Here is a 17649-nt window from a genome sequence, read left to right on the forward strand (position 1 = left end):
GTTTTATGAATGTTGTTTTATAGTAGCTTTGTAGTATTTCATAAAACTTAAAACGTTACTTGAGATGGAACCTCTTTTGGATTCGAAGTTCGATTTCTGTTCTGTACAGGAAGTCGTAATTTATTTACTTTCAGTAGCTTTCGTAGATCAAGTTTATTTTTATTTTTTGAGCAATTTGTGTGAGACTTCCCTAAATCATGACTGCAATTGATTCAGATTATTCTCTTATTCATCCACTCTCAAATTATTTACTAAAGGAATCCCGTGAACTTGTTTTGGATATCTGAATTCAAATCAATTCGATAGCCTCCTTCTAAATTTTATGATGTTCCCAAACAAGCCAAGAACTGGTGCAACCCAGATCCGGTACGCCGATAACCGGTTAATCGGTCACAATTTGCCGTAATTGTCATTCCCGCGCTCGTCAACCTGAAAACCTGTAAACATCATTCCATACCAAACGGGGCAGCAGCCCACTTCTGCTACTGCCAGGCTGCTGCCATCGCCAAGGGCGAGCCAGTGGAGACGCACTATCCTTGGCACGCATTTCCTCCTTCTACACACTACATAATTCTACCACCCATCGAGAGTGGGATAATAGAAGAAGAAAAAAAACTACACCTACAAGTAGATACATAAAGAACTAACAATTACCATTTACGCTGCTTGTGTGGCAGTCGTGGCGCGCGTGATCAATCCTGGCCCGTCTTCGATGATCCTGCACGGAGAAGGACGGTTCAACGTCCTTGGGACGACGAAAATGGATCTCTGGACGGAGCGAAGCGATGCGGTGCGTGTTACACTCACACTACCACCACCCTCCGCCACCACCTCTAACGACTTGCCTCTTCCAGCTGTCGTCACACCTTTCCGGCTTGTTGCGGCTTTCTGGTGTGTTCGCGACGAAAAAAAAAATTTCCTTTTTCTGGTCGGTTTTCTCGCTTTTCCTTCGTTCTTTCGTGTTTGCCTTACTTTACGTAATATCACAGTTATTAACACACTTTTTCCGTCGTACTTTTTTCACTTCTTCTGTCGGTCACCCTCCCACTGTTGAATATATATACAAATATATATATATGAATTATTTAGGTTGTCGCTTATCTTTTAATCGAATATTTTTTTTTGTTTCGTATATTTTTTTTCTTCACCGCTCGTCGGTAGATAGGTAGGTAAGGTAGGTAGGGCAACAATCGATACGACACGTTGGTAACAGATTGTTAGACTTTTGTTCGACGACAGAAAACACAACAAACTTCCCGGAGCGAATGTTCACGAGATAACAGATTCAGCACGTTTTTTTTCGGGTGCAGAACGGTGGCTCCGCAGAGTTGAAGTGGGTTCACTATTTCCTTAACTTAAATCGCTTCGACGAGCCTAAACTGGAGAGAGGCGTACTGCTAAGTTATTCCTCTGCTGCTATTTTATGTCGGGCAATATAGACGAGACGTACTGATAAGGGCCGGTGTGATGCCGTTGAGCGACGCAATCACCACTCGCTCGCTCGCTCTCTACCTCTCTACGTATTGTTTAGCGTACTAAAGAACTAGGGGGATGAACGGATTTTCTCACTGTCTAACTTTGACGGCATATTTTTTCGCAAATGTACGTATCGGAACGGTTCGAATCGGATGCGATATATTTGTAAACATTTGCCTAAAGCACGACTCGCTTCGCTGGATGTTGTGTGACGACGAACTCCCGGTATCGTCGAATTTTTGCAGCCTCTCCTCGTCGAAGCCGAACTCGAGCAGCAGCTGGAGCTGTAGTGGGATGTGCGAGATAATTCTAAATGCGTATTTTGGTGCTCTGGCGTTTGTACATGTATTTCCTCTTTTTTTTCGGCTACGGGGTCTCCGTTTATTGATTATCGATTACTTGGCTGCTTCGCTCCTGCTTTCGGGTTGTTTTCGCGCGTGTCTATATGCTTCCCTCGAAATCTACGCATCAACGAACGAACGATGATGGGGGCTCCGTTCTAAGGAACATCGCAAGGAACACCTCCGCAGAGGACACCGGAGGAGATTGTCCTGGATAAACGATAGAGCCACGTTTCTCACCTCTTTTTCTTCGAACTCAATAGCTCACGCGACCTCTACTACTCTCGGACCGCACTTTACTCGACGGCCATTTTAGCTCGACCTTTTTTTTCCTGCAGCTTCTGATGTTACTTCTTGTTTAATAAAGCTACCCGTGCAACATCCGATGTAGATTATCTCTCCACTATGGGCAGGCAGTATTTTCGTGTCTGATTACATCCATTTATCGCCTCATGACTCCCACCGAACATTGCCATGTTTCCTCACGAGAATTCACGCCGTCATTCCCGTCGAATACTTCATCCGAACTAGCAGCTCGCGTGCTGCTCCAGCTTTTCCCGAAAATAAACGCAATCCCGGAATGCCCTAACAAACTGAGGAAACCCTTGAAAAATCGAACCACACTTGTATCCGCCGCCGTGTACAATATGTTTTCACTTCGACCGTTGTTATATTGCGCTGTTTGTGATTTGTGTGATGTGATGATATAATAACAACAACAACAAAAATGTGAGATTTTCGCAGTACAATTTTTCCGCAGTTACTTCCACACGGTTCACACGATTCTCTGTGTCTGTTGGCGGTTCTCTCGGTCGTGGCCGTTCGATGCTTCCAACTTGTGTGATTTTTTTTGCTGCCCATGATCTCACACCAACACCCCACTGGATGAATGAACGTAGCACAAACGAGCGGAGAATCCTAGTGTCATTGGAAGATTCATTCTTGTGCCGCGTATTACATGTTATGGTTGGCGTGTGTTCGCGTGCACTCACGAAACTACCCTACAGCTGAAAGAGATTTGCTGGAACCACCCGCACACGATGATTCCTACTCTCGCGCTCTCCTGTATCTTACAGTGGGAATGGTGTATCTACTGTGGGCTAGTAATAGAATTAGCTTTGAGGTTATATTGTCTTGAACAGTGCAGCTTTCGTATTTTCCGTATTTGAAAGTGAATCTTAATAACTACATGCAACCGGGAGATGAAAGTTTCGCTTACAGTGTTGTATAGAAGATATGCCGTAAAGGATCAAAGTGTGCTCTGCTTCTGTACGGACCCACAAAATTTCCGATTGTAACTTTTGGTTTTTATTTTTTTTTCTGAAATTGATTTTTTCATCGCGTTGTAGCTTGAAACAATATGCCACTCGGTAACATAGTTCTAGAAAAGAACTTTTGCACAAGCGATCGTGTGAAATGCATTCCAAAGTGTTTTTGACATAGGATTACATCTTTCGGCAACATATTGGAAGTACAATTAAAAAAAAATCAACCGCGCTACGAAAAGTGGTTAAGTTTTGACCACTTATAACTAAGTCGATAGCGGATAAATTTTAGTTGTAAGCAAGCCAATCGATTGGAAATCTTTCTACGACAGGGTGGCCAGCGAACCGGGAAAATCGGGAATACCGGAAAATATCCGGGAGTATGAAAGGTAACCGGGAAAAAACGGGAATTCGATGGAAGAACCGGGAAAAATAAATTACCCATACCATAGAAACAATTTTTTACACCAGAATTTCAAAATTAACCATAAAAAAGAGTGATTCTTTATCAAATAAATGTCGTGCTCTTTTTGCTGCATAATTTCCTTCAGTTTCCCGCCTTATTGTTTTTAGAATTAAATCACTCAGCAAAATTACAATTTGATTTTTGTCGCTTCAATTTCAGATGTAAAGTGCATGGGCCTTAGAAGAAAATATTGAAGATGCTGGATTTTGGAAACAAATATTTGGAAAATCCAAAACTGAACTATTCTTTTCCGGGGTTTTAATTTTTCGTTATTCAAAATTCTCATGACATGAATTCCAGAATTGTCATGGAATTCTTCTGAAATTAACCAGAAAACACTCCGCGTATTAGTTACCTTTGAATTCTTTTTGGAATTTCCTAGAAAACCCTTCTAAGAACTTGATTGGAATCTTTCTTAGGATTCCATTGAACAGAGATTTTGATTCTTTTGAAATTCATTTCAAAATGTTATGTTAACTCTTTTCAAAGCAGCATAAATCTTTCGAAATTTTATTTAGAAACCCTTTGGACCCTTCATTTACTAAAACACAAATATCTCCGGCTGTAATGAAGCTTTATCAATTAATAGAACGCCAGAGATTTTTTTCGATCAGTTGAACATCATTCGTCAGAAAGATTAGTGGCATTGTTGTTAATTAATAGTTTGCTTGATTTTTTTTTTTTATGTTTTGCATATCTCAAAGAAAATTTGATTTCAGCAAAGTTTGTTAGCAAGGTAAATACAAATGTTTGTAGTGGTTGTGCCAACAATACCAGTAACCTCACTAAAAAATAGTATGCAGTTGATCGAAAGTAAATTTTCTCACTTTTAATTTGGCATTAAAATAATTGATTGAATTGATTGATAAAAAAATCATTACAGCCGGAGATGTTTGTATTTTAGTAAACAAACTTTTATTAGGTGAAATTTCATTTTTAGCTGTATCTAGAAAACTATTCTACTGTGATTTTTTCTGACAATATTTTTGGATTCAGCACACAATTAACATGAGAAATGACCATCAGCGTACATCAAATATACTGTAAATTAGTGTTGGAGCTCTGTGATGACACTAGAGTTGCACTCTTAGAACTCTGTGTCTTGTTGAATTTTCATCTTAAAATTCATCTGCCATTTTCCTTACGATGCTCATACAAATCTCCTCAGAATCACGTAGGAATTTTCTTAAAGGTTTTTTTCAACTTCTTCATAAATTACCTAAGAATTTAATTAATGCACATTTTACAATTTCTAATTCAGAACTTGAATATAATTCTGGAATTCTGCTCAGAACTTCTCCTCCGAAAATTATACGGGAATCCTCCTCAATATTTGTTTGAAATCAACATTTTAAATTTTACTAAATATTCCAGGGTTTGCCTGCAAGATTCTATCAATCGTTCTGTAATGTCTTATAACCCTTATAATGCTTGCAAGTCTCAGAGCCTTGACAATTATGACTCCACGACTCATAAGTATGATTTTTTTTCATATCTGTGATCTTGAAATTTTTTTCAAAATCTCACATTTTAATTATTTTATCTCCAAATCTTGTATCACAAAGACTGTTTCAGACCGTACCCTAATTTCAATGTCCCAGAAACTTGGGAATCCTCTTAAATCACTTTTTTATCTTTTCAGTAAATTCCTTTCAGTTTTAGTTGAATATTAACAACACGAAAATTTTAAAATTTTGAACCTTAAAAACCGGGAATTCCGAAATGAAAATTCACTGGCCACCCTGGAATCTGCTTAAAAGAACAATATATCAATTTTCAATAGGTCACGATTGAAAATTACACAAATGTCCAACTGTTGCAATGGTGCTCAAAATTATCACTGATTGCCTGCAAAAAGCGCGTTCCCTGATCGGTGCTTATTCGATCGCCGTGTGTGGTGGTGTCCGGTGGGTCGTCATCAGCAGCTTTCGGTGCGTGGCGTTGAAGCAGCAAGCAGCGAGCTGCAGTCCACATGAGCGTCCATTCACCGAAGAAGGAGGAAGACGCCTCACCGCTACTGATCGGATTCAGTAGCTCTTCGTGAGTCGCTGTGGGCCATCTTAGCCAAGCGCGGCACCCTCGTTCTAAACAACATATAGCTCGCCAGCCTCAACCGTGTTGAAAACCCCAATAGCTCAGCATTACTCAACCATCACGACAAAACGGTTATTTTCAGGACCACCATTATTGTTGCATAAGAGTAAATTTTTATTGAACGCTCGTCTTGCTGCCACCCCCAAAGCTCACACAGGTACATACAAATTCTCGCAATGACCAAATACCACATGACCTTGTCAATTAACTAGAACCACTTCGTATTAAGGTAGGCTTTTCTCCAGGTTCCGTAATTTTGTCATAAAAAATCAGACGTTTCCGTGATGGGAAAAACGTGGTTTCCCTAACACAGTCGCCGAATATTGATACCGAGCACGTAAACCAACGTCAAATCTACGGTCGTGTCTTGGATAGAACTTCTTTTTTATCAGTATCCTTTTCGTCAGAACTGTTATTAGGCAATTGGCAGGCTGGTCCGATGTTTCTGATTGGAAGCGGATTGTGCAAGAGTTTCTTTGAAGATCCCATGGAATGTTGTGAAATGTTGAGCTTGAATTAATTAGGAGATGCAACAACCTTTCAAGTTTTTGCTCCACGGGCAAACCATCGTTGATTTGGTGAGTTTGATGCTGTTTATTTATTTACCTGTTTCGGTTTCTGCAACTTAGGCTTAGACATCATTTTAAAGAGCCGCTTTCGTGCTGTAATTTGTTGAGAAGTCAAATAACAAACGCGCTATTATTAAAAGGTTGGGAACAAGTGGTAATAACCAAGTTCCAGCACGGATTCGTCCATTAGTTAATTCGGCAAGAGAGTCGTCCTAGTTTTTTTTTTTTTGGTTTTAGACGTTTGATGTTTTTTGTACTTGAAACTTTCCTTTTCGTGATCGTGATGGGTCTGAAGAGTTTTTGAACTAGTTTGGAAATAGCCGGGGAAAATGGAGAATCACTTAACTTTTTTTAACTAGATGCTCCCAACGACCAATCTTTTATAAATAACAATACAACGGAACATACGGTTCGAGATGTCTACGTTTTATTCATTCATTGGATTCTAAATAATCGTGTTTAAATCTTTGATTTAAACAGGGTAGTTGTTTCTGAATCATCTTGCTCCTTAAATGCTGCATACAGAGGTTGAAACAGTTGACGTTTTTTACGACACTCGCTTCTTTGTCGTGCGCGACAGTCTGTTTGTAATCGTACACTCATGCTCTACCGTCGTCTTTCTCACACAACACAACCGGTTAAGAGTTTTTGTTAATCCTTGATGTTGAATTTCTGTGCACGGAAACTTGTAAAATTTTCAATATTTGAATTTACTAAATTATTTCTTAGGAACTCATCTTAGGATCTCTTTACAAATTTGTCAAGAATTTGCGTAGGATCATTGCAAAAAGTCTGCAGAATATATTTTACTTTCAGGAGTCCTCTCAATAATCTTATGATTTTGTCTGGTATTCCCAAGAAGTTTTCTCCATAAAAATCTCGGATGTCTTTGAAGAACAATTAAGGAATTCTTTCCAGAAAACTCTTGAAATTCACTCTTAATTTATCTCCACGATTTTCTTTCAAACCCGCTTTGAAAATTCCTCGGAAATCTCTAGGTATGTCATTTATAATTTAGTAATGTTTGTTCCAAATTTCCATGAATTTCTCCTCAGAATTCTATAGAAAATTTCCCCAGAATTTCGAGCCCTTATTGGCATTCTTTTGAAAATTTCTTTACATTTCCTTGGAAATTTATTCAGAATCTCTTGGAACACTTCTTATTATTTCTTGTTCTTATTCTGCTTCTTCTTTTTCTTGTTCGCATTTTCATGCTTATTGCTTATCGCATATAAGCTTATTACGTGCTCTCAACTTAGTGTTCTAGATGCACTTCCACAGTTATTAATTGAGAGCTTTCGATGCCTGTACCATTTTTGCATCGGTATAATTGTGTGGCAAGTCCAATCATACTTCTATGCCCAGGGAAGTCGAGAAATTTTCTAACCCGAAAAATTCCTAGACCGGACCGGGAATCAAACCCAGTCACTTCCAGCATGGTCTTGCTTTGTAGCTGGAATTATTATCCATATTTCCTAGTAGCTCTCCTCAGAATTTCTCGTTGATTACCTAATTGATTGATCAACATTGAAGAGATTTTTAGCCGTAGGCTTTTCAGGGTTGTAATCATGTGCTCAATACTATTTTTACGCGATTTCCATATTTTCGATTTTGCCCTCATGAGTTGTACACTCCAACTGCTCACTTGTTAATAACTTTTCACTCAGTTGTTGAAATTTGTTTTTTTTAAGTAATTGATAGATTAGGATCATAGTTTACTATAGAAATGCAAAGAGTAGGTAAATCTTAACATTTGAATCAACACCAATGAATTTTTACACTTACAGTCCGAGATATGCAGCGAGCATTTCTCACTTCATTTTTACACTGCAAAAACGAATACAGTTTATTACTAGATTTAAAATTTACACTATGCTTCGTAAATTATGTTCAAAGTTATTAGCAAATGAGCAGTTCATGACCAAATCTGTGTATACCAATCATGCTCATGAGTACAGAATTTTCAATTACACCATATTTTTCTTTTTGAAACAAGTGGCACTTAATCTGGTTGCAAGTTGAGATCACCCGATCATAAATATGGCCCTGTAAAAACAGAATTTAGTGTAGTCAAGTTTGCCATTTACAGTTAATTCACTGCGAGGCTCTGAAATCTCTTAAAATGCTTCATGCAATTCCTTCCGATTTGCTTTACTAGTTACCTCGAATTCCACTCATAATCCCCATAAAAGCCTTTCTTTACAAATTCCTCAACATAACCTAAAATTTACAGTTATCCTAAAAAAAAATCCAAGTCATGATTTTCTTTTAATCTGAGATCATTGAAATACGCAATATTTGAAGCCAAAAATCTCGCAATGTTCAAGAATGTGAAAAACTTCCCTAGCATTAAAATCTTCATAATGTTGTCATGCAATCTTCAAATAATGTCTTAGTTCGAGCATTCAAATCTATTGTTCGTAGACCTCAGTGTTGCTTACAATAATTTATAAGCTTCATCGGTCAATTCGACCTAAAACCCTTCAACTAATTCACATGTTACATTACAATGGGACTAAAGTTTGAACACTAAAAAATCCGGACACATTAAAAACGCTGCCATTAAGGCATTTTTTGAGTTAAATATTTCCAAAATTTCACTGAATCAAGCTCTAAGAGTGTATAGAATCACAGTAGGCATTGGTTGTCAGGATAATTTCATTTGTTTACATCATGGCTTCACCGGAGCAAGCACGTCGTGATTCGATCCTGCACGCTCGAAATAAAAATCCCGGTCTATCCGCTCCTGGCAGTTTTCGATCAAATTCCTTGGCAGGAGTTTTATGCCTCGGTTGACCGGAAGAATGTAAAATCCAAAAGAAGTCGAAATTTCCCAAAATGTTCCTTGTCTGGCAAGCAATCTGCAGTTGTGGGCTGAAAAGCGAAACTTTCGTTACTTCTGGGACCATGAACCAGCAAATTTACCAGGAGGAGTGTCTACGGCAGATACTACTGTCTTTTCTGGAGCAGCATGGGGTGGATTGCCTATTTTGGCCGGACTTGGCAAGCTGTCACTATTCCACCAAACGGTGGTACAGCGAAAATGGCGTCACAGTGGTTCTCAAGAAGGTGAATCCGGTCAATACTCCGGAACTAAGGCTAATTGAGGAATACTGGTGAATTGTGAAGCATATACTGAAGAAAAAGGGTGGAACTACAATTGACCTGAAGGATTTCAAGCGGAAATGGAATTTTGGCAGCCAAACAAGTGGGAACATGGCTCATGCAAAAGATGATGGGCCGTGTACGAAGAAAAGTTCGAGCAATGGCCTATGATAAGAAGGAAGACTGCATCCATCATAAGCCCGTTCAGAAGCATCCGAAAAACAATGTAGGGTTTTTGATCCATCCTACTAAGCACGACCCGCGTTTTGCCTCTCTTTTTTGAACGGGTCTGAACGAAAAAGGGAATATTTCTGTCAAAGATGATTTCTAAATTTATTCACCTTTCCATACGTACAGTTAGATTTGATAAAGAGTCATAAATTGTTGAGATATTGTTTAAAATCTAATACTGCTTCTTGATTCTTAATTCGTCCTACGAGTTTCAATTCCGTCCAAACGCATTGAAACGCCATTAGATTTTATTCGTCCTACGGATAAACGTAGAAAAAGGGGATTCGCTAGGAGCGTTTCTTTTGTTTTGAGAACAATGAGCGTAAATATTCATACAATGCGCTCTAATAGGATTTATGTTGTAGCAAATGAACTAACGCATCGGAACAAACCTATTATTCATTTTTGCACGGTGAAATCATTGATATTATTGATCTTTTCTGATCAATAGAACGGAAATGGGCGATTACGACGAAGTAGCGCTCTACCATATATGCACGCCAGACTGATTTAGGAATAATTTCGCAACGGCTAATACGGATTAGCAGGAGTTGTTTGTGGAATATCTGCCAACGCTCACCCACCGTTCAAGGTACGAGCTGATTTCAATCGAATCTGGTGCCATCTTCGATTCACCATGCCCACAGTTGTTGAAGAAAGATCTTGGCAATGCCGATTGTGGGTCCCAAGAAACCTTCGGAATCGAATAGTCCTGCTACCCTACCGTTGACAGAACCTTGCATTTTATAGGTGATTCGCTGGTATCCAGTTGTAGAGTGTTGAACTGATACCCAAACTGATTCAACTTGATCCGTTCCGTTGCTCTAATCGCAAGTTCCTCTTCAGAAAGATCTGGCACTGTCGCTGTTTGATTGGAGGCCTACTTCCCAGGTCGAAATCATCCGCCTTTCTGTTTGTCCACGAGTTGTTTTCGTAAATCGGTTGCCTCCTCGCACTGAATCTATGATCATGTCATCCATGTACGCATCTTCTCGGATTGCCTTCGCTGTTAGCGGGAATCGATCTTATTCTTCCATCACCACCTGATGCACCGTCCTAGTTGCCAGAAACGGTGACTATTTGGTTATGTACGTAACTGTGCCAGGTTCGTACGACATGACGAATGGAAAACGGTAAAATTGTACACTCAAAAAATTCCACACGTCATCATCATGTGTGTCACACTTAATTTTGCACTTATTGTGAAACACATCCATTTCATGTGTGTATCTTATGCTTTGAACCAAGTCTCAACACTATTGGTTCGAATTGTGACACACTTGGAGTCTATGTGCCTCACATGTTGATATCAATAACTTTGCACATTATAGTTCAATGTTCTACAATATTTTACTTTAGCGACTTCTACTTTACCGATTCCAAAATTGAATCGACAAATATATAAACAAAGCTACCAGAGCGCAGAACTTACACATGCCTATTTTTAATGGGTCTGATTTGAGATTTGATCGTGGACTGTTTAGGTGTGCTGCTGCTGCCGTTGACTTTGTACGATCTCACTAGACCACACGGTTGTTCTCATATATGAGACTAGTTGATAAGGATGAACTCATGTTTTCGATGTTTACCTTGCAGAACTAGCAATTCACATCGCATTGAAATGAAAAACACTTCAAATCCATTTGTTTTGAACAGTAGTGTGATTCAATGTGCAATACACTTAAATTGATAGAGAAAGAATATCAACATTTCAAAGTTTCAAACACTAGAAATCAACGTGTAGAACACATTGAACCATGGTGAAATACGCTTAAAATTAGTTTGATTGTGCATATGAATAATCAAGTGTTTAAACACTTCGATCAGTCGTGTGGAATTTTTTGAGTATAGGTAGATTTGCCGTCAATTTGCGTATTATCATCAGGAAACTGATTTCTGAAGAAAAGCCTGAAATTCTCGATCGTACCACTGGGATTCGCTGCTTCATGATAACATTGTCGAAGTGGAAATTGCTACATCAATGGTTGCAATGTTAGATTGGATGAAGTATGCGAGAGATTGGATGAAGTATCTCTTTGTGGTTGATTAGGGCAATCATTACTAGAAGTTTTCGAAGTAGCTGCACCCAGCGGTGGCAACAGTACATTTTTTGAAAAACCATCGTCCAGAGCGAAACAAAACAGCCAGCACACGGGCGGCCGTTTATAACTACATTCCAAGCGAACAGCGGAGATAGAGAATAAATAAAATCTCGCAGCCTGATTTTTCCAAACAGTTTATTGTAATGAAATTTTAGCTGCAGGCTTGCGTGTGACAGTAAATTACCAACTCCGTTATTTACGCATAATTTTAACATCAATGCTTATGAGTGGTCAGTCTTCATTCTTATCTTTTAATTCCATGCAATAAACATCAAATAAATGCAGTAATTAGCCAGAAATCAGCAAAATTCTACACGACATAAATTTGCTTCTTCGTGCGAAAATGTTCTGTCGCTGGCAGAAAACAGTTTAGAAATGTCATGACATTTTTGCCGCTTGCCAGTTTGTTTTTGTGTGTCGTCACAATGGTTATCGCAAAAAGTATCAAATGTTAAGGAAAAAATGTTGAACTCCAGGACTCGTGCCACCACTGGCTGCACCCTTAGCATCGTCTTCTGGCTTGAAGTAAATCAACGTATGATGACGTCCCTTAAGTGGACCCTACACGATTGCTTTTATTGACAATAATCGTGTTGTCAATACATTATATATTAACGCCAATACATCGATATTGACAATATTTCTGTATTCACATCAATATATTGATACTTGTGGGGTTCGCTTTACATTTTCGACACGAGAATTTCGATCGACAATCCCTTGACTGGTGACCCCGACTGAAGTTATTCTCTTACAGATCATGAGCGCGTAGCAACGCTTCTTTATCGGCTGATGTCATTTTCTGGAAAACCTAGCATGTTGGAAGAGGAGATGATCTACTGAACAACCAACGCAGCCTTTCCAAGACTCCTTGACAGCATTAAAGTTAGCCTTCTCGATCGGCAATCGCTGCTTCACTGTTGATGATGATGACGCTGGTTTCTGCATTCCCTTGAAGTCTGCAGTCCGGGGTGGCAGCGACTTTAGAACTCCAATAGGACGCTGGAGAAAGGATGAAGTTTGATCAAGAAGAAATTTGCGACTCAGACTGAAAAAAACCTTTTGGCCCACAGTGTTCATGTTGATCGACATTCTTCCTTCCCTTGCTCGATGGGATGCCATCAGCTGCGTTCAGAGCGATTAATTTCTGTGCTCTCACCTTCACCTTGCTCTTCGGTTATACGCCACCATGATGGAATGGCGAGTTCGTGAACAAAACAAATCACCAATCTGTTGAGCCCGCTCCGATGTGTGTTCATCCACCAGTCCATGTCGTCGCACATTCACCGTGAAAATTATAAACAAAAACAACCCCCATACCGTCCCGGAACCTTCTCTGTTTCTACTTCTTCTTCTTCCTCCTAACTAACAGGTTCGCTCTCTCCGGTGCTAGTTGGTGTGGTTGGCGTTGGCACATAAACAAACCACACCACGTTCGCTCACACTTGACTATGAGTTGCAAAGTTCAGGCGAGCGCCTGGTGTTTTTCTACTCTCGTCTCATTATCCCGTCCGTCATCGATTGATATACAATTCTGTTCCACTTAGAGCGCGTCTACTTAGCTCTCCGGCGGTGTGTGTAGTCATTGACGTCAATGTCTACGGTTGGTACCTACCCACATACCGCGGGGCCGATCTCTTTTTAGAGGGCTGGAAAAACTCGTGATGGCCGCGCACCGCACACATCTCGCCTCATTTCTGCTGACGACGTTTATAGGAGCACGGGGGTTTCAATTTCTGTTACTGTCGTCGTCGTCTTCGAAGTGATCTCTCAGGAACAACCACGACGACGCACGGCGGTGTCGCTGTGATTAAGTGTGATTGATGGACTCTTGGAGATGGGAGAACGTAGGGTAGCAGACACAAAAAATGCTGGATATGAATAGGACTGTGTCTGTCTGTCTGCAGAAGTAAAGAAGAAGAAAAAAACAAAGTAGCAGACAGACTGCGAATAATTTGCAAATTAACGTGTACCAACCTCGGGTTCGGGTTTGGGTATAATAATTGCTCTGGGAATACCGAAATGTGTGTGGTGGTTGGATGTTGAATGTCGGTGTTGGTGGGTTATCATTCAATCAAATCTGGGAATGATATGGATTGTATTTAGGTGGTAGGGGAAGCTTAGGAAATTTTGTTTTTTACTTCTTCTAAATACATACCAATGATGCTCAAAGAGGCTCAATGAATGCTAACCTGAACTGAAATGCGAATTACGATAGTTCTTCAATTAACAACTCACGTTGGATTGCATGCATTGAATAAGATATCTGATCACTTCTCCACAATTTATTTGAAATAATAACAAATTCCTCCTTGATCTGGTACACTGAGCCGATTTTGAATAAGAGGTTAGCATCCCTTTGTGATTTTCGGTATACTCAGATAAATCCACACTTCTGTTTGAAGTGTTTAAACACTTAAATTTTCGTATGTACATTCACATTGATTTTATGTGGTTCAAAGCGTGGTCTTTTAAACTATGAAATGCTGAACATCACACACATTGCAAGTGCTTTGAGACTATTTGAATAATATATCAAACTGCACTTTTCTGCTTGCCTTTTCGTTAAAACAGAGATTTTGAATGGAAATGGTAGCAATTAACCCATATTTCCATAATACTGTATAAACTCCATAATTTTTCATAGTTGAAGATGCTAAGTTTCAAATAACAGACTTAAACTGGTCATTTCATACGATAGATGAGGAGATGAAAGTAAAGAGTTGATAGTTCCGTAAGAGTACGGCAGTGTGAAAATTGTATATAGAGAGTAGAAAGCAAGGACAACCTTGAGGAAGGTACGAATCGGGTTGATAATAATCCAGACACTAAAATGGAATATCACACCACGTTTCTAGTAAGCCACACCCTCCAAAGTTGTGGATCACGTCCCAAATCAGAAACATTGAAAAAGACATAGGGAACATGGCGCAGTTTAGCCTAATATCAATCAATCAATGATATCAAATTCAGTGAAAAATGAGAATGATTTTCATCCAAATGGATAGTTACATATAGGGGAAATGGATAGAATGTCTGCCTAAATGCCCCTAATTTGGGCCCATACATAAATTCAGCAATCGACTAAATTTTCAATAGCGACCAGAAATATACATTAGAACCGTCCCAATGACGCGGTCAGTTAAAATTGATAAATAGCAGATTTTTAGCGATGGGTCCAATCTAAGATCCATAAGCCAACATTAGAGCCATTTCCATGATGTATGGAATACAAATATAATATGAAAAGTAAACTTTTGACTCGTATGAAGAAAGATTTAAAATACAATTGTTGGGGTAAAATGAGCGCCCTAGTAAGAATATTCTGTTCTCATGAAGATTAATCAAGGGTAAATAATGAATCGTTTTTGTACGAAAAGATTAAAAAGAATGAATTATGTTTTGCAGTATAAATTAAATTTTAAAACTGCTGCCCAATCAAGGCTATATTTAAAGTGTGATACCATGGGAATTTCAAGAACTTAAAAAAAAAATGCAAAAATTTAGCTATGTTGATTGGAGAACATTAACGAAGTTGCAATAATTAAACAAAAATGCAAGAACTTTTGGTAAGCACCGATACCTTGAAGAAATTCCAGACTCGATTCCAGAGAACTTCATGATATTCAGCGAAGTTTCGAGTACTTCGAGGACGATCAGATAACTTCAGAACAATTCCATTGCAGCTACTTTCAAGGATTTCCGTGGAATTATGGGATATTCCGAGTATTCTATGATTCATCCGAAAATTTCAGAAGCGCCAGGGACGCCAGGGAATATGTATCAGAAAATTTGCCGGAACTTCCCTCCCCTTGGCTAGTTTTTGCACCTTGCTGTTGGTGGACAGGCTTAATTTCATGCTTTATAGTGGAGTGTTGGAGACGGTAGGTTTATGGCCGGGGTTGCTGTCTCATGCCGTGATAGAATGGCGCCATGGGCAGGCAATGGGATTACTAAGCTTCCCCTCTCTGATAAACCACTGCATGAGAGAAACAAATATCTAGTCTAGCAATGATAGTATCACACTTGATACTCCTTTGATTGAGAGCCGCGTCGTAGTACGCTTACGTATAGGTACTGACGTTGGGTGCAATACTGGCGGGTTTTGCCGCAAATCACTCTTATTTTATTTATCTTTACGCAGATAGATTTATTTGGGTTTGCAAGGGAATTATACTATTGAAATATTTCAGAAAGTGCCCAACAGTGCTCCTTCTATTTGCGTCATTATTGTTTTCATTGAGGTATTACTCAGTGAACAATTTTAAACACCATTTTTGTACATGGTATTGCAACTAATCTTATATGTGCTTCATTTTAATTTGGGATGAGTGTTTGAACTATGGCTCGGGATTTCCACTGTGGCGTGCTTCTATTGTGACATACTCATACGTATTTTTGTGGTGCAACATAATTGAAGCGTGTGAGCATAGTTGGAGGATATACCCTTTATAATTAAAAAATCAGCTAGGAAACTAACTTCAATGTGAAGCATTTTAGCGAACGCTATGAGACAGGTACAATCGCGTCATCTGCCGCTCAAAGGTAAATGCTACGAACGAATTTGATAGCAAAGATTACATTCTCAGACGAAGGGTTTGTGTATTTGCTCATTTTTCGATGCGTTGCTTCCACTTTCACTCAAGCGCAGCGCTATTGTATCTGTCGCTTGGATTCTGGCAAAGTTGCCAGTCTTCTTGATTTGTTGTCTTCGATTTTAGTCACTTGAAGGTGTCACTTGGGTCAAACTAAGATATAATAAATAGGTATAGGTCAAAATCAAAAGTACTTGAAACACGTTTAATTTTAGATTGCAAGCACAAGTACTCAATAAAGCATGGGTTATTATTAGGTGAATTGGAGATTTCAATTATTTATTAAATTAGACTAATGAGATATCATAATCATCAAACGAACGAAAATAAGAAAATTCAGAAAGTCTAATAACATTAGGTAGATTAACAAAAGAATTAAGATGCGGGGGGTCCGCTTAGGGAGGCAACTAAGACACGGATTTACTGATTCAATCGGTTTACTACGCGGATGTATCTACGCGCACACGTCACAACATACCCAAAAAAAATAAAAAAAATTGCCGGAATTTCAAACAAATTTAGAGAATTTAGGTAAGCATAGAAAACTTCAGGGAAAATTAGTGGTTTAAGGCAAAGTTCCGTGAGCGTTTATAAAGTTTATTAAACTTTAGGAAAATTGTGGAAGCTTCAAGGTAGCTTAAAAAATACTAAGAAATTCAGCACAGTCAAGAGAACTTTAAGGAAATTCAGAAATCTTTTGGGTAATTTAATACCACTTTAAGAAAGTCTTGACTATTGAAGAAAGAATGAATTAGTGTCGATAATTTACGGGCAGTTCCATGAACATCAGAAAAATCTTGAGAAATTCAGTGAAAATCAAAGAAATGCATAAATTATTTCGTTTTGATTCCAAGAAATTACGGGAGCCTAAAGAAGTTCAAGAAATTTCAGAAAAACTTCGAAAACTGCACAGAAATTCAGAGATCTTCAGAAGCGTTTCGAGAACTTCATAGAAATCCATGGAAACTAAGAGAAAATCTGAGAACTTCAAGACCATTCATGAACATTGGCAAAAGGCAAAAGCCGTTCAAAGAAGTTAAGTAAGCTCAAAAAATAAGAGGAATTTCAAGAGGAGTTCAGTTCCATTAGTTTCTGAAAGTTAGCGGGAAATTTTAAGAAGTTCTCAGATTTTCAGTGAACTTCAGAGAGGTTAAGAAAATTATTGAGGCTTTCACATAACTTCAGCTTAAACGTTTTTAAGACAGTTCAATTAAATTCAGGGCAGTAAAACAAGCATCATGAAAACTGAAAAAAAAACTTTAGAGAAAGTTCGAAAAGCTTCAGGAAAGAACAGAGAACCTCAGAGCTGACATCAGAGGAATTACATAAATTTTAAAGAAGTTTCGGGAATTCCAGCAAATTATTAAAACTTTTGAGAAGATCCATGATCGTTAGAAAAATCGAG

The 17649-nt window shown here is 38.8% G+C and overlaps 2 protein-coding genes across 4 annotated transcripts in view; one reads left to right on the plus strand and one right to left on the minus strand.

Moving 5' to 3' along the window:
* LOC135704183 (uncharacterized) overlaps positions 1-2851 on the minus strand; it is a 33469-nt gene extending 30618 nt beyond the window's left edge. The window contains exon 1 of one of the 2 annotated variants that reach the window (XM_065225615.1): positions 655-2851. In XM_065225615.1, the coding sequence (XP_065081687.1) occupies positions 655-657 (3 nt within the window). In that variant the 5' untranslated portion in view covers positions 658-2851. Of the gene's footprint in view, positions 1-648 lie in introns of both variants that reach the window. The other variant, XM_065225614.1, reaches the window with a different exon arrangement.
* Positions 1-17649, plus strand: part of Npl4 (nuclear protein localization 4) — a 97346-nt gene that overhangs the window by 59889 nt on the left and 19808 nt on the right. The gene's annotated exons all lie outside the window — the stretch shown is intronic.

Source organism: Ochlerotatus camptorhynchus, unplaced genomic scaffold (genome assembly GCF_037179485.1).
Source record: "Ochlerotatus camptorhynchus isolate MF236.1 unplaced genomic scaffold, CSIRO-AGI_Acam_v1.1 ptg000232l, whole genome shotgun sequence".
Taxonomy (NCBI): Eukaryota; Metazoa; Arthropoda; class Insecta; order Diptera; family Culicidae; genus Ochlerotatus; species Ochlerotatus camptorhynchus.